Consider the following 19,504-nt stretch of genomic DNA (forward strand, 5'->3'; position numbering starts at 1 on the left):
TAAGCTAGCAATTGCTCACCGGCGGCAAATCCAGTACACTGTATATTATGAGTTTCTTTTCTCTTAATTAGGGCTTTATGTTTATATTTCTATTTGTTGATTTTAATCTTGTTTATGAGTTTATCTATTTTATTTAAAAATTAGGGTTTTATATTTTTTTTGGATAAAAGGCTTTTATAACTTAAATGTTTATCTATTAAGATAATTTAGGGCTTTTAGTTTTCTTATTAATTCTTAGGTAAAATTAGGGATTTAAAATAAATGTGATTTTTTAATTTAATTATCTAATTACCTACTAAGCAATTGATAATACAATGGATTTCGTTTTTTTCTTGTAGTCCCGTTAGAAGGAAGGAAAAAGGAAGAGAATTTCTCATGTTTTTTCCTTGAACGCTAGGAATAGAATTAGGGCCCCGACGGGCCAATCTTCCTATCTCTCTCAATTTCTCCGCCGTCTTCTGTTCATTCTTTTCGTCGCCTCAGGTACACTAATTTTCTTCCTCGCTTTCAATTCTTAAATCATTTAACGTTATTTAGATGCATTCTGGTTTTAACTTTTAGGGTTTTTTCAATTGGCGGAGACAATTTGTCATTCGATCAAGAGTATTTCTGGTTGACGATGATTTTCTCTTATGTATTTACTGGTTTTTGTTTTAATTGTTTCGGATCGAAATTGTTAGCATTTGACTAGCTGTGTTTTTATTGTTATATTAATTGAAAATATATCTGAAGCAAATCAGGTTTTTCCCTATTTCCTAGATTTTAGGGTCTTAGGAATTCTGTTATTCAATGGGTGTCGTAAGATCGCCTACACCCTAGGGAAACTTACAAGCTGACAACGAAGACCAAATGACGCTTAATTCGAGGCGTGAGAAATATTGAATAAAAGAAACAATAAAGGAAAGTATAGATTAAAGATAATAATCCTTGATTGAATGTGAGGCGAAAATGTGAAGAGAAAAGAGATGAAATGCAAGATGAATGTAATTGAATTCAAAGGATAAAATATTCACCAGTAGAATTTATTTGATGAATGATTTAGAGATAGGTTTGGCTAAACTCAAAACTCACTAAAACATCCATTTAGCAAATTAAGAGACTTTTAAGGTACCAGTTTATTCCCCAATTACACTAAGCATAAGAGCTTTTGCAAATATAATTCTAATCCAAAAATCATAAAAACAACTAAGGTTTTGAAACACAAAGGCTCGATTTTTTTCATATCATAAATTTTCTACCTTGAAATGAAATAGAAGTGAATTATTTATCGAAAAATAAAGCATGAAAACAAACTCCTTAAAAAACCTAATGGTGCACGATATTGGCTACACAAAACCGATTTGTACTCTCCGCTAATAAGGAACTTCTCTTTTCCATAACCTCTATGATGCATCTAACATCCGTCCATGATGAGATAACTTCTAGTCATAATCTTCACTTCTAAGTAGTTAGAGGCTTTTTTGATCAAGTGGGTTATTATTTGAGAAAGTGGGTGGGTTGCATGTTGTTTCTATGATTCCATGATCTTCAACCAATTCTTTCCATGTTGATCCAATTATGGGCGGTGATATGAAAAACCAACCAGTAATTTGGATTAAAAAGACAATGTATAACAAATTCACCAAATCTGATGCAACCAGAACCTCTGATGAATGTGATTAATAGGCTTCAGTCACCTATGAAATCTGAATTCACCTTTAAGATTCAATGAATGAGATCAATGTTGAAGAGTGCATGTAACCTCTAGAATGCAATTGCAAGGCAATTGAGAGAAATGAATGAAATTGAATATCAGAAATCAAAAACTAAGTTTTTACAAATGAAAATGGCTTCACATATATATAGCCTATGATCCTCAAGAAACAAGAAAGCTAACACCTAATTTTAAGACTAAATAAGGAAGCCTTAAGCCAGCTGTACACATAAGCTATTTAACTTAGTTTCTGTTATATCAGAAACTAAACAGGTCCTTTATTGGACTTATCACATGTGCCTATCAGCTGTATGCTCACGCTTGCACCCTTCATGTTGCGACCATGCATCTTGTAGGCTTGCTCCTTGCTTTAACTTCTCTTTCAAACCATGTGCCTCCATTTACAAACCAGCGTAAGCAAAACACACCCAACTATATTCTAACACCCTGAACTCAAATGACATTATTTTGTTTTTTGATTACATTATTTTGTTTGTTTACTTATTTATTCTCCCTTTTAAATATAATGATTCATGTATTTGCTGCTATTAATTATTGTTGTATTTTTTCATTACGTCAATTGTGTGAAATAATGTTTTACAATGCTTTACATTTTAAATTATTCTAATTTCAAAATAATGTGAATTGTTTAGAGCTGAGTGTTTAAATTGATCTATTTTCAAAAAAAAAAGCTAAGTTAGACTCCTGCGGTCCCATAACCTTATCCAACCGTAAAATAATGATGATGTCATATTCACAAGTTTGTTCCACGAATATACAAAATAGAAGTATGAGTAATAAACGTGTCAACTAATCATCTCATCCAAAATCTACTCTTCTAAAAAGTCCGAATCAGAGCTGACGACATAAAGACAAAACTAATTGTCCATCAAATTCGTTACCCTTACAGTAAGTAACGACAAAACGAAAACATGACGGTGTTTACTAACATTCATCACTGTTAATCAGCCATCCCAAGATGTGGTAGTACGGGGGTAGCTGCAATGTAAGAAAGAAAGAAAGTATTTTTTTTATTTTCAGTTTGGTAGCTCAAATCTTTTCTCTGCCTATATAAGGAAGTGTTTGGTTGAAGGGTTAAAATTCAGATATACATCTTCCATTCTACTCATTTCTAATCTTCTTTTTTACCTATATTTTTCTTTCTCATCAAGCTTCTTATTTGAGATAATTCAATTGGTAATTGTATGGCTGCTAATTCCTGTTGTCGTGGAGTCTTTAGCTTCAGTAAGCGATTGCTGACTCAGATCGTTACTCAATCTGGTTCAACTCACTTCATTTCTGCTGCTGTTCCTCTTTTAAGGTATGATTTATTTATGCCCCTTTTTAAAATTTATTTTCATTCTTTAATTTGTTTTATTGGTCATATAGAATAAAAAACACACAACTAGAATCTAAATACTTCAAGTTAATTACGAGAAATTAAATAAAACTAAAACATCCTAAATGAACTAAGGCTTCGGAAATAAAACTAAACATGATTAAACCAAGGGGAGAAAACTTGTTTAGTTGCGGGTAATTATTGAGGATGAACTAGCGTTGCAAATGAGATTGAATGATGGCTTGATATAAGCCACACAAATGCTGCCCTTATATGATGTTGATGTTTTTGGATAAAACAAGCCATAAATTAAAGTTTTTCCCAATTTGAAATATAGGTGGACCCTGATTTGCAATAATGGGGGAAAACACTTCACCGACAGGTGATAACAGAGACCCAAACAATGATAATGCTGAAAACAAGATGATTGAAACTAGCATTGACGCGATATCTCGTAGGGTTCAAGAGTCCTTATTTATTGAAAATCGACACAAGTTTTGGGAAACACAACCTGTTGGACAATTCAAGGATCTTGGTGATTCGAGTTTGCCTGAAGGCCCGATTGAGCTACCTACCCCATTGTCTGAAGTCAAGCAAGAGCCCTATAACTTGCCTGCGCCTTATGAATGGATTACATGTGATATGGATACCGAGCAAATGTGCAGTGAGGTTTACAATCTTCTGACAAATAATTATGTTGAAGATGATGAGAATATGTTTAGGTTCAATTACTCTAAGGAGTTTCTTCAGTGGGCGCTTCGTCCACCTGGCCATTACAAGTTTTGGCATATTGGTGTGCGGGTAAAGGCCTCGAAAAAGCTGGTTGCCTTTATTACGGGTGTGCCTGCAAGGATATGTGTTCGTGATGAGGTTGTTACCATGGCTGAGGTTAATTTCTTGTGTGTGCATAAGAAGCTCAGGTCAAAGAGGCTTGCACCTGTTATGATTAAGGAGGTGACTAGAAGGGTTCATCTGGAAAATATATGGCAGGCTGCTTATACTGCTGGTGTTGTCATTCCAACTCCTATAACAAGCTGTCAATATTGGCATAGGTCTCTTAATCCTAAGAAGTTGATTGATGTTGGATTTTCAAGGCTTGGCCCGAGAATGACTATGAGTCGTACTATTAAGCTCTATAAGTTACCAGATTCTACGGTTACACCAGGTTTTAGGAAGATGGAACTGCGTGATGTTCCAGCAGTTACTCGACTTCTGAGGGGTTATTTAAAGCAGTTTGTTGTGGCACCCGAGTTTGATGAAAATGATGTTGAGCATTGGCTTCTTCCTAAAGAGAACGTAGTTGATGGCTATGTTGTGGAAAGTCCTCTGACCCATGAGATCACAGATTTTGTCAGCTTTTACACCCTCCCTTCTACTATCCTTGGTAATGCAAATTACTCTACTCTGAAGGCTGCCTATTCTTACTACAATGTGGCTACAAAAACCTCATTGATTCAGTTGATGAATGATGCTCTCATCATAGCAAAGACCAAGGACTACGATGTTTTTAACGCCCTGGACGTCATGGAGAATGAGACATTCCTCAAGGAACTCAAATTCGGGCCTGGAGATGGAAAGCTTCATTATTATCTTTTCAACTATCGCTTAAGTAATCCCATGAAGCCTTCAGAACTGGGACTTGTACTCTTGTAATTTGAGTTTCTTAACATTATTGGAATTGCATTTCACCATATCCATGTAAGGCCTTGTATTACGGAATTGCATTTTGGATTCTATTTTCCAAATTTTGTTCTCTAATAGAAATTGCGTTGACTTACTGTTGCAGTTAATAGGTATCAGTTATGTATGCCTTCATTTGCTTAAACTTGATTTGCACTTTGGTTGCTGCTCAGTGACAGGATTTTCTTTTGTTTGATTGTCATTTTTTAATTTTTTTTTATTTTTTTTAATTTTTTTTTTTTGTAATATTTTATGTTTATCATTGACATTGTCATCTATAACAGCGTAGAATGAGTGCAAATTTCTTCAGTACTTTGTTCAGCGTTTTGCGGAAATATTTTTGACAATGGATGTTATGGGTGCATCTAGGATTTGCTAACCAGGTGTTTCTGTTGGATGAATTTTGTTCTTGTTTCTTTGTACTTGCAGAACAAGAGGGGACTAGTAAACCTTCCATTTGCAGAAAACAGGACAAATCTATAGTTTTTTGTTCAAATTATGTGTTCCTTTCAAATTTACTTTATTTTGTGTAGTAAAGAAAACCGGTTGAGTTGTTTTGCTGATGTTTGTCAAACGTACTTTTACTTCTTCCGTTTTATTATACTTGTTACTGATAATGTCATTTTTTAAAAATATTTTCCAATATATATATATATATATATATATATATATATATATATATATATATATATATATATATATATATATATATATATATATATATATATATATATATATATATATATATATATATATATATATATCAAGTATCTTGTAATTTAATTTGAGGAATCAAACAAATGAATAAAGAAGTTATTAGGTCATATGGTGAATTCATATATATCATTGGTGAAGAGAGTTTCTTCCAAGAGATATGAATGAATATTAACGATTTTGAGTGAGTTTGTGTGCGTATCAAAAGTACGGAAAATGAATTAATGAAAAGCTTATTAGTCATGATTGGAATAAATGAAATAATTACAAAGGCTTATGGTAGTAACAAAAGTATCTGATAAGTATTGAATCATTGATATCTGAATAAGAATTTTGATAGATGAATGTTTTTAGGGAGAAATAGTTGAATATACTTACAATGTTTAACGGTGCACCGATCATTTTGTTGAGGACAAAAAGATATACAAATATGAAATTTTACGAAGTGAGCAACTCAAAACAAAGGAATCTAGGATGCAACTATTGTAGGGTGAGAAAATCATTTTGGATGATGATTATTTACCATGTTATGAAATTGAGGACTTCAACTTGATTTAAGAGTTCATTTGCACAAAAATTAACCAATGATCATTTCAAAGAAAATCTTTTTCAGTTTTTGAATCTACAATTGCCTTTTTGAGAAATTTTACCCTTGGTGCTAGAAATTAAGTTAGAGTAAAGATTTGATTAACTCTTACTCAAATCCTTGAAACTAGAAATCAAGTAGTTGTAGAATTTTCAAGATAATGCATGGCAGATAATCTTTGTTGAGTATTTAGAGCATGTAGTACAATATCTAAAGGCTTAAAATATAACTAAGCAAAAACGTAACAATGAGAACGAATTAGAGCTTGCTCGACCACATACTCGTCCGAGCATGATAGCGCTCGTTTGAACACTTCAGTGAAGCATTGTCAGTTTGTTTTCTGAGCTTCTGTTTGATGGTCTGGGCATATGCTCGTTCGAGCACCTTAGAACAGTGCATCTGTTTGTGGATCAAAATTTTGTTTCATGGAGTGTTGTGTTGTTATGAACTAATGTTTTACTTGATATAATTAGTAAATGGATTTGCATGAATCATCGCTACGCTACTCTATAAATAAGAGTTGGTGCATGAAATCATTTACACTTTTGATCACATCTTGAACATCAAATTCTAAGTTCATCTTTCTCTCAATCTCTTTTTTTTTTGAAAAGAATTTTTTTCAATCTCTTGAAACATAAAAGAGAGTTATAAACTCTTTTATTGTTCAATCAGTTTGTACTAATCGGTTGGAGTGAGTGATTGTATCTCATTGTGAGTTTCCATTCTCTTAACCCAAGTACCTTTATGGAGGAAATATCACAATAGAAAAGCTTGTAGTCGTCTTCAATCTATATCAAGATTTATGAGTGACGTTTATCGTTGCAAACATATTTTCTCTACGGTGTTGTTCGATTCGTGGTTCATTCAAGCAAGGAGTCCATTGCCATACACAAAGGAGACACTACAAACATCATCTTGTATTTGTAGTTTCATTTTCGCGTTATTATTTGCAATAATATTTAGAATAAGCGATGATTTTCCTTTTGTTATTTTGATTTTGAATGACATTTAATTATTGTTTTCTCTAAAGCTATATAGTTTGTTTAAAACAAAAGCTTTCTTTTTTAAGTTTCGAGGACAAAACTTCTTAAAATCGGAAAGAGTGAAAGAGACATAACTTTAAACAACTTGATTTTTATTTTAAACTTAGTTTAATAAATCTCATTTAATAAATTATTTTATTCTACTCTTTATTTTGTTAAAAGAACAATAATTGTTTTACGTGATAATAAAAATTTCAATACATTAATATTTAATAACAAATTTCAAGTTAGATTGAATAACCAGCTAAGAGTAGTACTTTAGCAACTAATAAGGTTATATCATAATAATAATAATAATAATAATAATAATAATAATAATAATAATAATAATAATAATAATAATAATAATAATAATAATAATAATAATAAATTATAAGAAACTACCCTATCTATAGGTCTATTGGCAAAAAACTACCTTAAGTATTCTTTTTTTTATTTGCAAAAAACTACATGTAATATATTTCTCTGCAAATGAATACCACTTAATAGAAAACGTGAATTGACTGTTAAGTTTGAGGGTTTAACCAATTTGAGAGGTTAAGTTGTCTATGTGGCAGTATCCCATTTGTCCTCGTATTTTTAAATAATTAAAAATTAAAACACATAAATTAACAAAAAAATAAAAGATATTTGACGTTATTTTTACCCCCATCTTAACGATATTTTTTCAAAAAACAAATGTTGTGATTATCCTTATAGGGTAACTCTTTCGAAAATTCGGTCGAAAGAGTGTAGATTTGTACAAAGGTCAGGCTGAATGATAGTTTTGCATAATCTAGAAGAGACACTAATTTACCTAAGCTATACCCTATATAATTGAGTGGTACCACTTTGAAACTTTTTCTAACACTCTAAGCTTTCTAGAGGTACATTGCAAGCCTTTATATCCCTCCAGAAATGAGATATTCATCCCCATCTTCATACCTCTTCATCTCAACAGTTCAGCTAAATGCCTTAATAAAATTAGTAAAAGAATAATTTGCGATTTGTTGCTTTTAAATTCCGCACTGGTGCTAATTACGACCTATATGTTTATTTTTTAAGGTTGTAATTCGCACTAGTGCGGAATTTTAAAGCTCCGATTCATAAATTATTCTTAGTAAAATTTGATGTTGCAACTAAACCAATAAGTAAAATTTACGATGTTGAATTTCATCAGATTTGAGAAACATATATTTAACATTTCCATTTTTTTAGAGTACATACGAGGATATAATTAAGAAAAACTACTATTTTTATTTAGTGCTTTTAATTTTTACGAAAAAATAGTCGTCCTACAATCCTCAAATTGTTCCACTGAAATCCCTTCTTTTGAACCCAAATTATAACACCCTTGAATTTTCAACCCCTTAAAGAAACCAAAACCGTAAGGGACGGGAGGAAATTTGGGTGTTACATAAAAGAAAAGGAAAAGAATTTGGATAAATTTTAAATATTAACTTTAAAAAGGTGAGTGGAAATTTCGACAACATCTCTTCTAAAAATCGAACATGTGGTAGAGCACTTAACAAAATAAAACCATTAAACTAATCTAAGGCATCATTGCCTTTAAAATCTCACACCACGGTGGAATGCTTCGTCGCCGGCTTATCAAATCAACATGCCAAGCATGGATCGTGGTTCCAGTGTCGACGTTTGTGTTTTAAAATGACTTAACTCCTTAAAACCATACAGAGTTATAAACTACGCAGCAGAAATAAAATTATACAAGGGAGGACACAAGGCATCATAACAAAACATATACAACTAAAGTTTACAAAAGATAACAAGAGCTACAAAATCGAAAGATAACGGTATGACACAGGTTATGCTTCGCCATCATCACTCTCCCCCAATGCAATGCAATACAAAAGAAGGTACAATACCTGCTACCCCTGTCTATGATCCTCCTGCTGCTCGACATTAGACCAAAGGCTAACTACAAACACGTACACGTCTATTACTAGCATCAAATATAACAAGGCTAACTACTAGATAACAATATATTATAAAACAACATAAGATGATTTCATAAGACGCAAGCACAGATAGTAACCGTTTATCGGACACTTATACTTCTTAATTTCATTACGTTCTTTCCAACCCGAACCATGTGTTTTTTTTAAAAAAAAAATTTTCTAAATAATTTTTTTTATTATTATTATTTTTTTTAAATTATTTTAATTATTTTAATTATTTTAATTATTTTTATTATTGTTACTTTTTTAAAAAAAATTTTTAAATTTTTTTTATTTTTATTATTATTATTATTATTATTTTATTATTATTATTATTATTATTATTATTATTATTATTATTATTATTATTATTATTATTATTATTATTATTATTTTGGTAAAATGCAGGTCTTCACGCTCCTCTTTTCAAACATAAACTCTTGCAAAACACGTATAGTATCAACTCGACCAAGACATTAACAGAATACCTAACATATGACCTTATAGAGCTTGTCTATCTTAAGGTAAGTATGATCATAGTCTGTAATACCCTTGAGGTAACTTAACTTAGGCACACTTCTCACTAGCATAAATTATTCGATCAATAAGTAGATGTTCTATCAATGAGTAAATATTCTATCAAAGAGTAAACGTTCTATCAATGTGTAAGCTTTCTATCAAAGAATGAACCTTCTATCATTAAATAACTTTCGATCAATGAATAAACTTTCTATCACTAAATAACTTTCCATTAGTGGATCTTTCTCTACTTCCTGGCATAGTGACACGGCCAAGGGCGTTATCGGCCATCCGGCGCCCATGGCAAAGTATAAGCTCATGCCCCCTCCAGCTGACCCTCTCGGGTCCTACCTTCGGGAAAAACTAATACACTGGGGTACTAAACCAGTGAAGAGGCCACCATATTGGGGTTTGCAAGGCTTGCATGGTAACACCTCGGTCAAGGGGCGGTATCGGCCATCTGGCGCCCAGTGACCCAAGCATGCTCATACCCCCCTTACGGTGGTCCCGTCAAACCTCACCTAGGGGACTACTAAATCAACCGGACATAATCTAGTTGAGTCACGCTAGCTAATCATAATCTAATACTTTATCAGATGGGAATAACTTCCACTTTCGACTATTAATGAGCGCCCTGGGATAGTAGCATGCTAAAACCTACTGAGCCACTCAACAAAATATAAAATTCACCTCTAAAGGAGTCATTCTAACTCCAAGTAAGGCATAATCCAATTCTTAGATAAATAAGGGAGTGGGCCCCGCCTCCTATTAACACTCTCATTCTCTATAGCTATTCTAAGCGCAAGGATTTTATAATCGATAGCTCTTCATATAAAGTGTACTCACTAGTATCTCATAGTTTCAATGCAATGTATATTATCACAATAAACAATAATGTCTTAAAGCAAATTGCATATAAGGGTTAGTTACTGTGTATACATACCTGTTAGCGTCACTACACAATCAAAAGTCACAAAATCACCCAACTAAGGCTCTACTTTCCTCTTACGAAATGGGCACCTATATAAGTTATGAGTAGAACTAATAAGTTCCCTTAACTACTTTGCCATACCAAACTAAATGCCCAAGTAACCACTATCACCCATTCAACATGAGTTTTCGATTACTCTAACACACACACAACTCATTCAATACAAGTCAAAAATCATTAACTCAACACAACATAAGTCTTCCCATCAATTTAAGAGAAAAAGGGATCGTGCGAATCATTCCTTTACATTAACCAATTTGAGTTATATCGATCCACGTTACTTTAAGATAACATATCAATTCACACTTAAATCTTGCGATGTTAATGTAGTGCTAATATGACGACAATGACGAATCTTAATTTTATCACATCGCAATATCATCTATTATATTCATCAAGGTTAGGAAGAACTATAATCAAGACATCATAACAAGTAACTTTAATAATTCTAAACAAGTTGACACTATGTTCATAGCCTTACTAACATTATGCATTATGACTTCAATAACAACCTAATAAGGGTACTTGTAATTCGCAACAATCAAACCACAACAATTAGCAACTATTATTCCCAATTTAACAATCAAAATCACTTCCATAATCAGCTACAATCATCACCGTTACTAATTATCACAACAACAATCAATCGACTAAGTTTCAAAACAACTTTTAAGGTTATTTAATCAATCATTGCACCACCCAAAATATAGCATAAAACACACATCATTAGTGATTTCATTTCTAAATTCAAACCCTAGTCATTTCGTTTTTAAAGATAACATATTTAATTAGTACCCATACTAAGATTCAAAGAAACTAATATAAAACCAACACATCACCCATAATTTCAAATCACACTTCAAACTCTAAATCATAAATATGTTCAATTCATCAATCAAATTCTTACCCCCAAAAAGATTCAATTAAATTAACACAAAACCAACATCAAACTCAATACACTTAATAAAACTCCAATTAAAACTAGAAAATTAAATAGAGAAAATAGAAGAGATGGCTTACAATGTTAAAACTAGCAAAAATGGTGAAGAGGGTAACTGTAGTGGTGGATGGAGTCACAGCTCAAGGCTGCTACTGTCACAGCTGCTAGTTGCTGGCCGCAGGGAGTGAAGCGGTTGCTGGTGGTGGAAGGGTGGACGGCTGTTCACTGTGGTGTGGCTGCCAGTTGGGAAAAACGCAGCGCAGCTGCTGTGGTGAGGGTCGAGATCCAAGGCCCGAAATTGGGGAATCTTGCAGGAGGTGCCGTGCAACTGGCTGACAGTCACAAGGGGCGGCACACAGCCAGCCCTGGTGGCATAATAGAGGGAGAAGGGTAGAAAGGAGGGAAAGAAGGAAAGAAGAAGGAAAGGGAAGGAAGGCGTGATTCTTTGTGAGTGAGGAAAGGAGTACTCACAACCCTAACCTATCCTTTTATATTATTTATACACTTACTTATTTATTTATTTACCTAGGTTCATTTTCTTGCGAGCCTGAAATAAAAAAAACTCACTTTCGTGTGCTCACACATTTTAAATAAAATAATTATTTTGATTCGAACCTCTTTATTTAGAAATCGTAATTGTATTTTTTAATATAAATATATGTTAATATTTAAATTCGTATATGAAAAGAGTTTATTAAAACTACTTTTAAATTAATTTAACATAATTATAAAATCCCCAAAAGTTATTAAAAATTATTAATAACGTCAGAAAATCTCAGGGTGTTACACAGATGTACTCACATTTCCCTCCTTTCTTGGATCTGAACAGCAGGCAGTGGTACGATTTCCGCCAATTTGTTGCTGCTGCGGGTTGCTATCGAGAATACATAAATCTTTTTCAACTTTTTAATATCAACTTTTATTTAATTGAAGAATCCATAAATTTTTTTGAGAGTTATATTTACAAGTATGAGTTGATGTGATTCATGAAAATGAAAATTCCAATAAGGGTTTTTCTTTTGAAATCAATCTAAGTATGAGTTGATTTTTTGATGAGAAAATTGTTGTAGAGATCTGTATCATGTTTGACATGGCGCAGGTTTCTTACACATTCAAGACCATATACTTGGGAGTAGTATTCATCAACAATAGCGTGTGCAAGCAAATAAGTGGCTGTGTCACACGTGCACAGTATGCCTGAATAGTGCAGTGCGTTCATCATAGAAGCACTTGTGAGTTTGTGTGTGAAGCTGGTCAGCAGCTGTGCAAAGCTGATCAGGTTTTATTCATGTATCAGTAGCAACCTGATGTGCAACAGAAATATCAGCAACATATTAGAAGGGGTGCAAGAAACGCGTCATTACAGTAGAGAAGAATGAGTGCACAAATTAGTACAGCAACAGCAGAACATTTGGGAAAGCCACAGAATCAGAAGTCAGAAGTAACAGTCTGCCAACCCACCTTGCACGACACCTGGAGAACAAATCTGTGCACTAATGACCAGGAAAACTCAAGGAATAGCATCTTGGTACATGGACCAAGCAGTCAAGCCCCAAGGGTAGCCATAATGATCCACACAGAGTCCATAGGATCAGCAGCAAGGTCCCATGTCAGACAGATCAGTGACCAAGTCATAGTGTAGTGTTCCCATGTGTTGTTCTTAATTTCTGATTTTAATAAGTTGCGTGGCACGTGTTTTTTTAATAAGGCTTAGGAAGTTTGTTAGGCCAAATATAGCCGTTATTCTTGCATACAAAGCCCTATATAAAGGGATGATCTCATTGTAAAATAAAATTCAGAATTCAGATTTTAGTTTGATGAATAATAAAGTTTCTATGGGAGAATGCTTGGCATTTCCTTTTCTATCTTCTTTTTTTTGTGAGTGAAGCAAAGGGAGAATATAGCAAGATTCAACAAAGATCAAGGTGAGTGAAGCAAAGGGAGAATATAGCAAGATTCAACAAAGATCAAGGTGAGTGAAGCAAAGGGAGAATATAGCAAGATTCAACAAAGATCAAGGTGAGTGAAGCTTTGATTGAAGTTGAAGGGCAAGGGTTGAAAAGGTGAGTGAAGCCTTCAAAATTCATGTCCAAGATCAAAGAAATCTGATCATATCTTTTTCAATTTCAGTAATTTATAAAGGGTCCAATTTAATTCCGCAAAAAATCCAATTTGGCCTCATCATCGGGTCCAAATTCAATGCAAGATCAACAATAATAAAGGAGGGGTTTTAATGGTGGTGGTAGTGGTGTTGGAGTGGGAGAATGGTGGTGATCGGGTAAGGTTAGAGAGAGGTTGGGGAAGAAGTGTTTAATCGGGGAAAATTGGGTAAATTAGGTTAGATTAATTAAATTAATTGAAAGTCAAAGGTCATTAACCTTGGTAAACAGTCATTTAGTAGGTCCGGCAAAATGGTTGTATCGCTGTCGTGTTTGAAGACTATTGTTTGTAAAAAAAAAAACTTTGCGGCTGTTTATTTGAAAATGATTAAATTTCAAGGCAGTAGTTAATAATTGATCCTAGCATGTATAATACTTACTAAATGTAGCTCCAATTTACATAGAATCATATTCTAAATTAGGTAATATTATAATGTAATCAACTATGATCCACTAAAATAATTTTATTTGTCAAAGCTCTTGAAAGATGACATTTGTCATTTTCTAATATTTTTATTAGTATGTATGATTTGTCAAAGCTCTTGAAAGATGACATTTGTCATTTTCCAATATTTTTATTAATATGTATAATACTTTACTAAATTTAGCTCCAATTTAGATAAAATCATATTTTAAATTAGGTAATATTGTAATGTAATCAACTATCATTTACTAAAATAATTTTATTTGTCAAAACTCTTGAAAGATGACGTTTGTCATTTTTAATCTTTTTATTAACATGTATAATTTGTCAAAACTCTTGAAAGATGACATTTGTCATTTCCAATATTTTTATAATATGTATAATTCATTCATTTAAACATGTTAAAATTTAAGTAGGTTTATATAATTGCTATAAGAAATTATATAAATACTTTATTAAATTTAGCTCCAATTTATATAAAATCATATTCTAAATTAGGTAATATTACAATGTAATTAACTATATCATCCACTAATAAAATTTCATTTGTCAAAACTCTTGAAAGATGACATTTGTCATTTCCAATATTTTTATTAATATTTATAATTTATTCATTTAAACATATTAAAATTTAAGTAGGTGTATATAACTGCTATAAGAAATTATTTAAATACTTTATTAAATTTAGCTCCAATTTATATAAAATCATATTCTAAATTAGGTAATATTGCAATGTAATCAACTATATCATCCACTAATAAAATTCCATTTGACAAAACTTTTGAAAGATGATATTTGTCATTTTCAATATTTTTATTAATATGTATAATCCATTCATTTAAACATATTAAAATTTAAGTAGGTGTATATAATTGTTATAAGAAATTATATAAATACTTTATTAAATTTAGCTCCAATTTATACAAATTCATATTCTAAATTAGGTAATATTGCAATGTAATCAACTATCATCCACTAATAAAATTGCATTTGTCAAAACTCTTGAAAAATGACAGATTTATCATTTTTCAACATTTTTATTAGTATGTATGATGATACGTTGATATGATAATTTAGCTCTAAGTTATATAATCATATTCTAGATTAGGTAATATTTTGATATGATCAACTATCATCCAAAATAACGTAATCAATTACTAATGTGTTTTTTTTAAATCATTTATCGAATACATCACTATTTCATTTAATTAAACATATTAATATTTATCACTATTTCATTTAATTAAACATATTAATATTTAGTTAGGTGTATATAATTGTTATAATATTTTACATAAAACGTTACTAAATTTTAGCTCCAATTTATATATAATCATCTTCTAAATTAGGTAATCTTGTAATGTAATTAATTATCATATACTAAAATAATTTCTTCTGTCAAAAGCTCTTGAAAAATGACATTGACAATTGTAATTTTCCAACATTTTTATAAGTATGTAAGATGATATGATAATTTAGCTCCAATTTATATATATTCATATTCTAAATTATATAGTATTGTAATGTAATCAACTATCATCCACTAAAATAATTACATTTGGCAAAGCTCTTGAAAGATGACATTTGTCATTTTTCAACATTTTTTTTACTTCTTCCGTTTGTTTTTGTTTGTCCACTTTAAAAAACAAAAATTTTAATTAAATTTATGAATTATATATTGAAGATAAAATATATATTCATGTGAGATCTAGTTATATTTGTCTTGATGTAAAGTTTTTTAATGTATAATTGTTATAATTTATGATGCATACTTAGAGATATTAAAGCTTAAAATTTGCTAAAAATACGTGTAAAAAATAGAGTGGACAAACAAAAAGGAACGAAAGGAGTAATATGTATGTGTATGATGATTTAATCATCCTTAGAAAAGTACATAATCAACAAAGTCACTATAAATCTAATCCAATTGCATAATTAGAGTTAATACCGAAATCCTGGCATACAAACTATTCAGTTGATGAATATATGGAAGAAACGGAATCAAACAAATAAGTAAAACTCATAATTAAGACATAATTAAGCAATTGATAAAAAATAATACTTGAAATAATGAAATCGAAATGGAGATAATGAAATCAATGGCAATGGAATGAATTATGAAAATTTTTGTTCAGAAAAATCAAGAATTTAACAAAGAGAGTGTTTCGATTTAAACATTTTATCTTTAATTTAGATTATAAAATATATAATAATGGATCACTTAATAGCTAATACCATATAGAAATGTCAATCTTTTGAACATAGTGCCAAATATCGAAAAGGGGTGAAATAAATTGTTCATAAATGTAGACCGCTAGCTAAATAGAAGGGTGGTAAATAAATTTTGCTAACATAATGCTTATATTGGATATTAATATTTATGGAGCAAATAAATAAAAGTTAAACTAAAAAATAAGATTTTTAAAATAAAAAATAATAAAATTTTATTATTGTCAAAGGTAAAAAATAATTGTAAAGTAATGGAGAAGACAAAAATAAAAGTATTAGCTCCCTCATTTTGAGGTAAATATTTACCCTAGTGGGATGAAGGGAAATAATTTCCTCCTTCCACTAAAATAAAGTTGATCACATTCGTTTTCCTTTATCTTTCTTGTGTCATTATATTCATTATCATTCATCCACAATCAAATTTATGATGAAATTTATGATGCAGGCCGACAAGTAAAAGCAGGAAGAACTTCTTTGGAGTATCAAATTTTGAGTGGGAAAACTGTTCGTAGTTCCTATGAGCGGAATACTATGAGTGGGTTACACTTGGTATGATAATGATAATGATAATGATGATATTCATCCACCATCAAAATCACTTCTACTTACTTTTATTTGTATAGTGTTACTTTTATTTTCTCTTAAATATTTATCCTAATACATACATGCTAGTGTAATCCATCTTTTTTAATTTATATATCAGTTTCTATTTCGTATTATTATACAACTTATTTAGTATCATTTCTTTATTCGAAATTATTTTACTAATTTTTTTTAATTTTATCTATATTTTTTTAAACTCTTTTTAATATCATCGTTTTCTTCATTTAATATCACAATTACTCTTTTAAAATTAACCCGTATCTCCTTGATGCGATGAGAGTAGTAGAGTCCTAGAGGAACCGAGGGATTAATACATGTAAGTCTTCTTGTACTACATCTACTAGACTAACCTATATACACCAAAGGTGAACTGAAGAAATAACGCAGTAACTAAAATGTTTTCGCTACTAATGAGTTCAATTAGATAGTGTTCTTGTGAGACGGTCTTAGTTGTGCAACTGGCCTAGACTTAATAAATTTTTTTAAATATTCTGATATATTAATTTTAAGATTTAAAAGGAAAATTCCAAAACTTAAAAATCCAATTTTAAGGCTTAGAAGGTCAATTTCAAAGTTTTTAATATCAACTTTAATGTGTAAGTCATCTTATTTTAAAGTTGAAATGAAAAATTTAATGTCCTACAATTGGTCTTTTAAATCTTAAAATTGGTTTCTTAAGTATTGAAATTGACCTTTTAAGTCTTAAAACTATCAAATTCCATGACTTAAAATGTCAATTTCAAATCCTTGAAATTGGTCTTTTAAGTCTTTAAATTGGTCTCTTGAAATTGACATTTTAATTTGTGAAATTGGTAAAAAAAAATATATACAATTGGGCCGGTCTAATAAGATGCGTCTCACAAGTGAGGCGGTCTCACGTAAGTTTTTGTGAATTAGATATCAAATGCAAAATTTCTTAATGTTCATTTGGTTGTTGGTATTAAACGATGGTATTGAGAATGATTTGTAGTGTAAATTTTCATGTAACATAACATGCTATTCCCATGGTAAAGAAACTCTAATCGTAAAAAGGTTTTTGTTCACAATTTTTTATTACCACCTAATATTACATTTTCATATGTTAATACATTTTAATAAATTTTGTAAAGAAAATGAGATGATTGAAGAACAAGTATGGTCATTTAACTTGTCAAGAGATTTTTAACTACAAAAATTACATTATTTTTTATTATCATTCGCACCATTTAATATCTACTACCAAACAAGTTGTTTCTAGTTGTTTGGAATATGAAAAGACGTTTATGGCACTCTTTGTCCAACTATCTTTAAAAAAAATTTGTTCATACTTAATTAATTATTTCTAAATTAAAATTTTCTTCACAAACTTATTCTAATAAATATATTTGGATTAAGTAATGTTACACGGTGTATATGTAAAATATTTATCACAAGTAATTATGGTACAAAATCGTCTGGAAAGATTAAGTTAGTGCTAATCTGGGATGAATTATTAAAAATAGTTAATAATCTGGCAACATTTATCTGAGAGGATTGAAAAGGCATTGGACGTATATTGTAATATTAGTGCATGGAAAAGTCACATACGGTTGGAAGACACTTGTCAACAATAGAAAAACATTATAGGCTAGTGGGATATGTGTTAATAGGAGAAACAAAGAATGTCATGAAAAATGACGGAAAAATCGCCAAAGTAAAGAAGAACTTGATACATCCAAGACAACTACAGTGACATGCAAGGGAATTTTGGTGATTGATGAAATAACAGAAGAATGTTTTACATGCACAATCATAGGTTATAAATACTCATCAAGGAGCACATAAATGAGGTAATTGATTTCTACTATTAGGAAGGTAACACAAAGAACTCAAAGTAATTTATTGCTAAGGAATTAATATCACTGATTTTCGAGGACCCATATTGATTTTCAGAGGAATATTAATAGCATAATCACAAATCTAAAAGTAATTACAATTGTTCTGATCAATCTTCAAAAGAACATTTGTCTAATATTAAATACAAAGACCTTACGTCTAAATAAGTCCTAAGTAGTAATTCACCTTGTAGCCACAGTGCTCTTGGAAGGACCTATTAGGCAACTTGTATTAAACTGATACTGACTTGTGTGTCGGAGTGGGTCCTTCAAAAAACATTTCAAGCCATGCTAACCCCTTGTTGCATTTTACAGGAACAACCATCTTCTCAAACGATCTTACTGCATAACTTGGCAAGATAGCAAAAACAGGCATCCACCAGCACCTAATCTTTGATTAATCACAAATCAGAAAATTAGATTTGTAATTAATTGTCCTACAAAAGCATACAGGAACACATGGTTAATAGTTTTATATAGTAGTTACGCATTGCATTAAATATAAGTAAAAATATGCATACATTTAATTTGAGGAAAAAGTTTTACTTTGTCGAAAATGGCATCCTAGATATTTATCGGTCACCATGAGTTTGATAAAATCTTATATTTGGAAATTTCATGTGGTGTTTCCAACTTTTTGGCTTTTTAATATGGTGGACAAACGTTTTTTTAATCCGTGTGATAATGTTAAACTTTTAACTTTTTCACTTGAATGACAAAAATTTTAAATTTTTGTAAATTTATGTAATAATTATCCATCATAACGGCTATTTTTATATAAAAACAAACGCTTT

General features: G+C 30.9%; 1 protein-coding gene across 2 annotated transcripts; it reads left to right on the forward strand.

Moving 5' to 3' along the window:
* The first annotated feature begins 326 nt into the window (after positions 1 to 326).
* Positions 327 to 4,828, forward strand: LOC130821152 (glycylpeptide N-tetradecanoyltransferase 1-like). Of its 2 annotated transcripts, none has more exons than XM_057686814.1 (3): positions 327 to 483; positions 2,934 to 3,014; positions 3,370 to 4,828. In XM_057686814.1, the coding sequence occupies exon 3, from the start codon at positions 3,390 to 3,392 to the stop codon at positions 4,683 to 4,685; it is 1,296 nt and encodes a 431-aa protein (XP_057542797.1). In that variant the 5' UTR covers positions 327 to 483; positions 2,934 to 3,014; positions 3,370 to 3,389; the 3' UTR covers positions 4,686 to 4,828. The 2 variants fall into 2 exon arrangements, with proteins under 2 accessions (XP_057542797.1, XP_057542806.1); XM_057686823.1 differs by having other exon boundaries at positions 336 to 483; positions 2,927 to 3,014.
* Positions 4,829 to 19,504: the final 14,676 nt, after the last annotated feature.

This window comes from Amaranthus tricolor, chromosome 1 (genome assembly GCF_026212465.1).
Source record: "Amaranthus tricolor cultivar Red isolate AtriRed21 chromosome 1, ASM2621246v1, whole genome shotgun sequence".
Lineage (NCBI taxonomy): Eukaryota > Viridiplantae > Streptophyta > Magnoliopsida > Caryophyllales > Amaranthaceae > Amaranthus > Amaranthus tricolor.

What these genes read in the sequence shown, in the direction of transcription:
- LOC130821152 (XM_057686814.1), top strand. Translation starts at nt 3,390, where the DNA reads ATGGGGGAAAACACTTCACCGACAGGTGATAACAGAGACCCAAACAAT.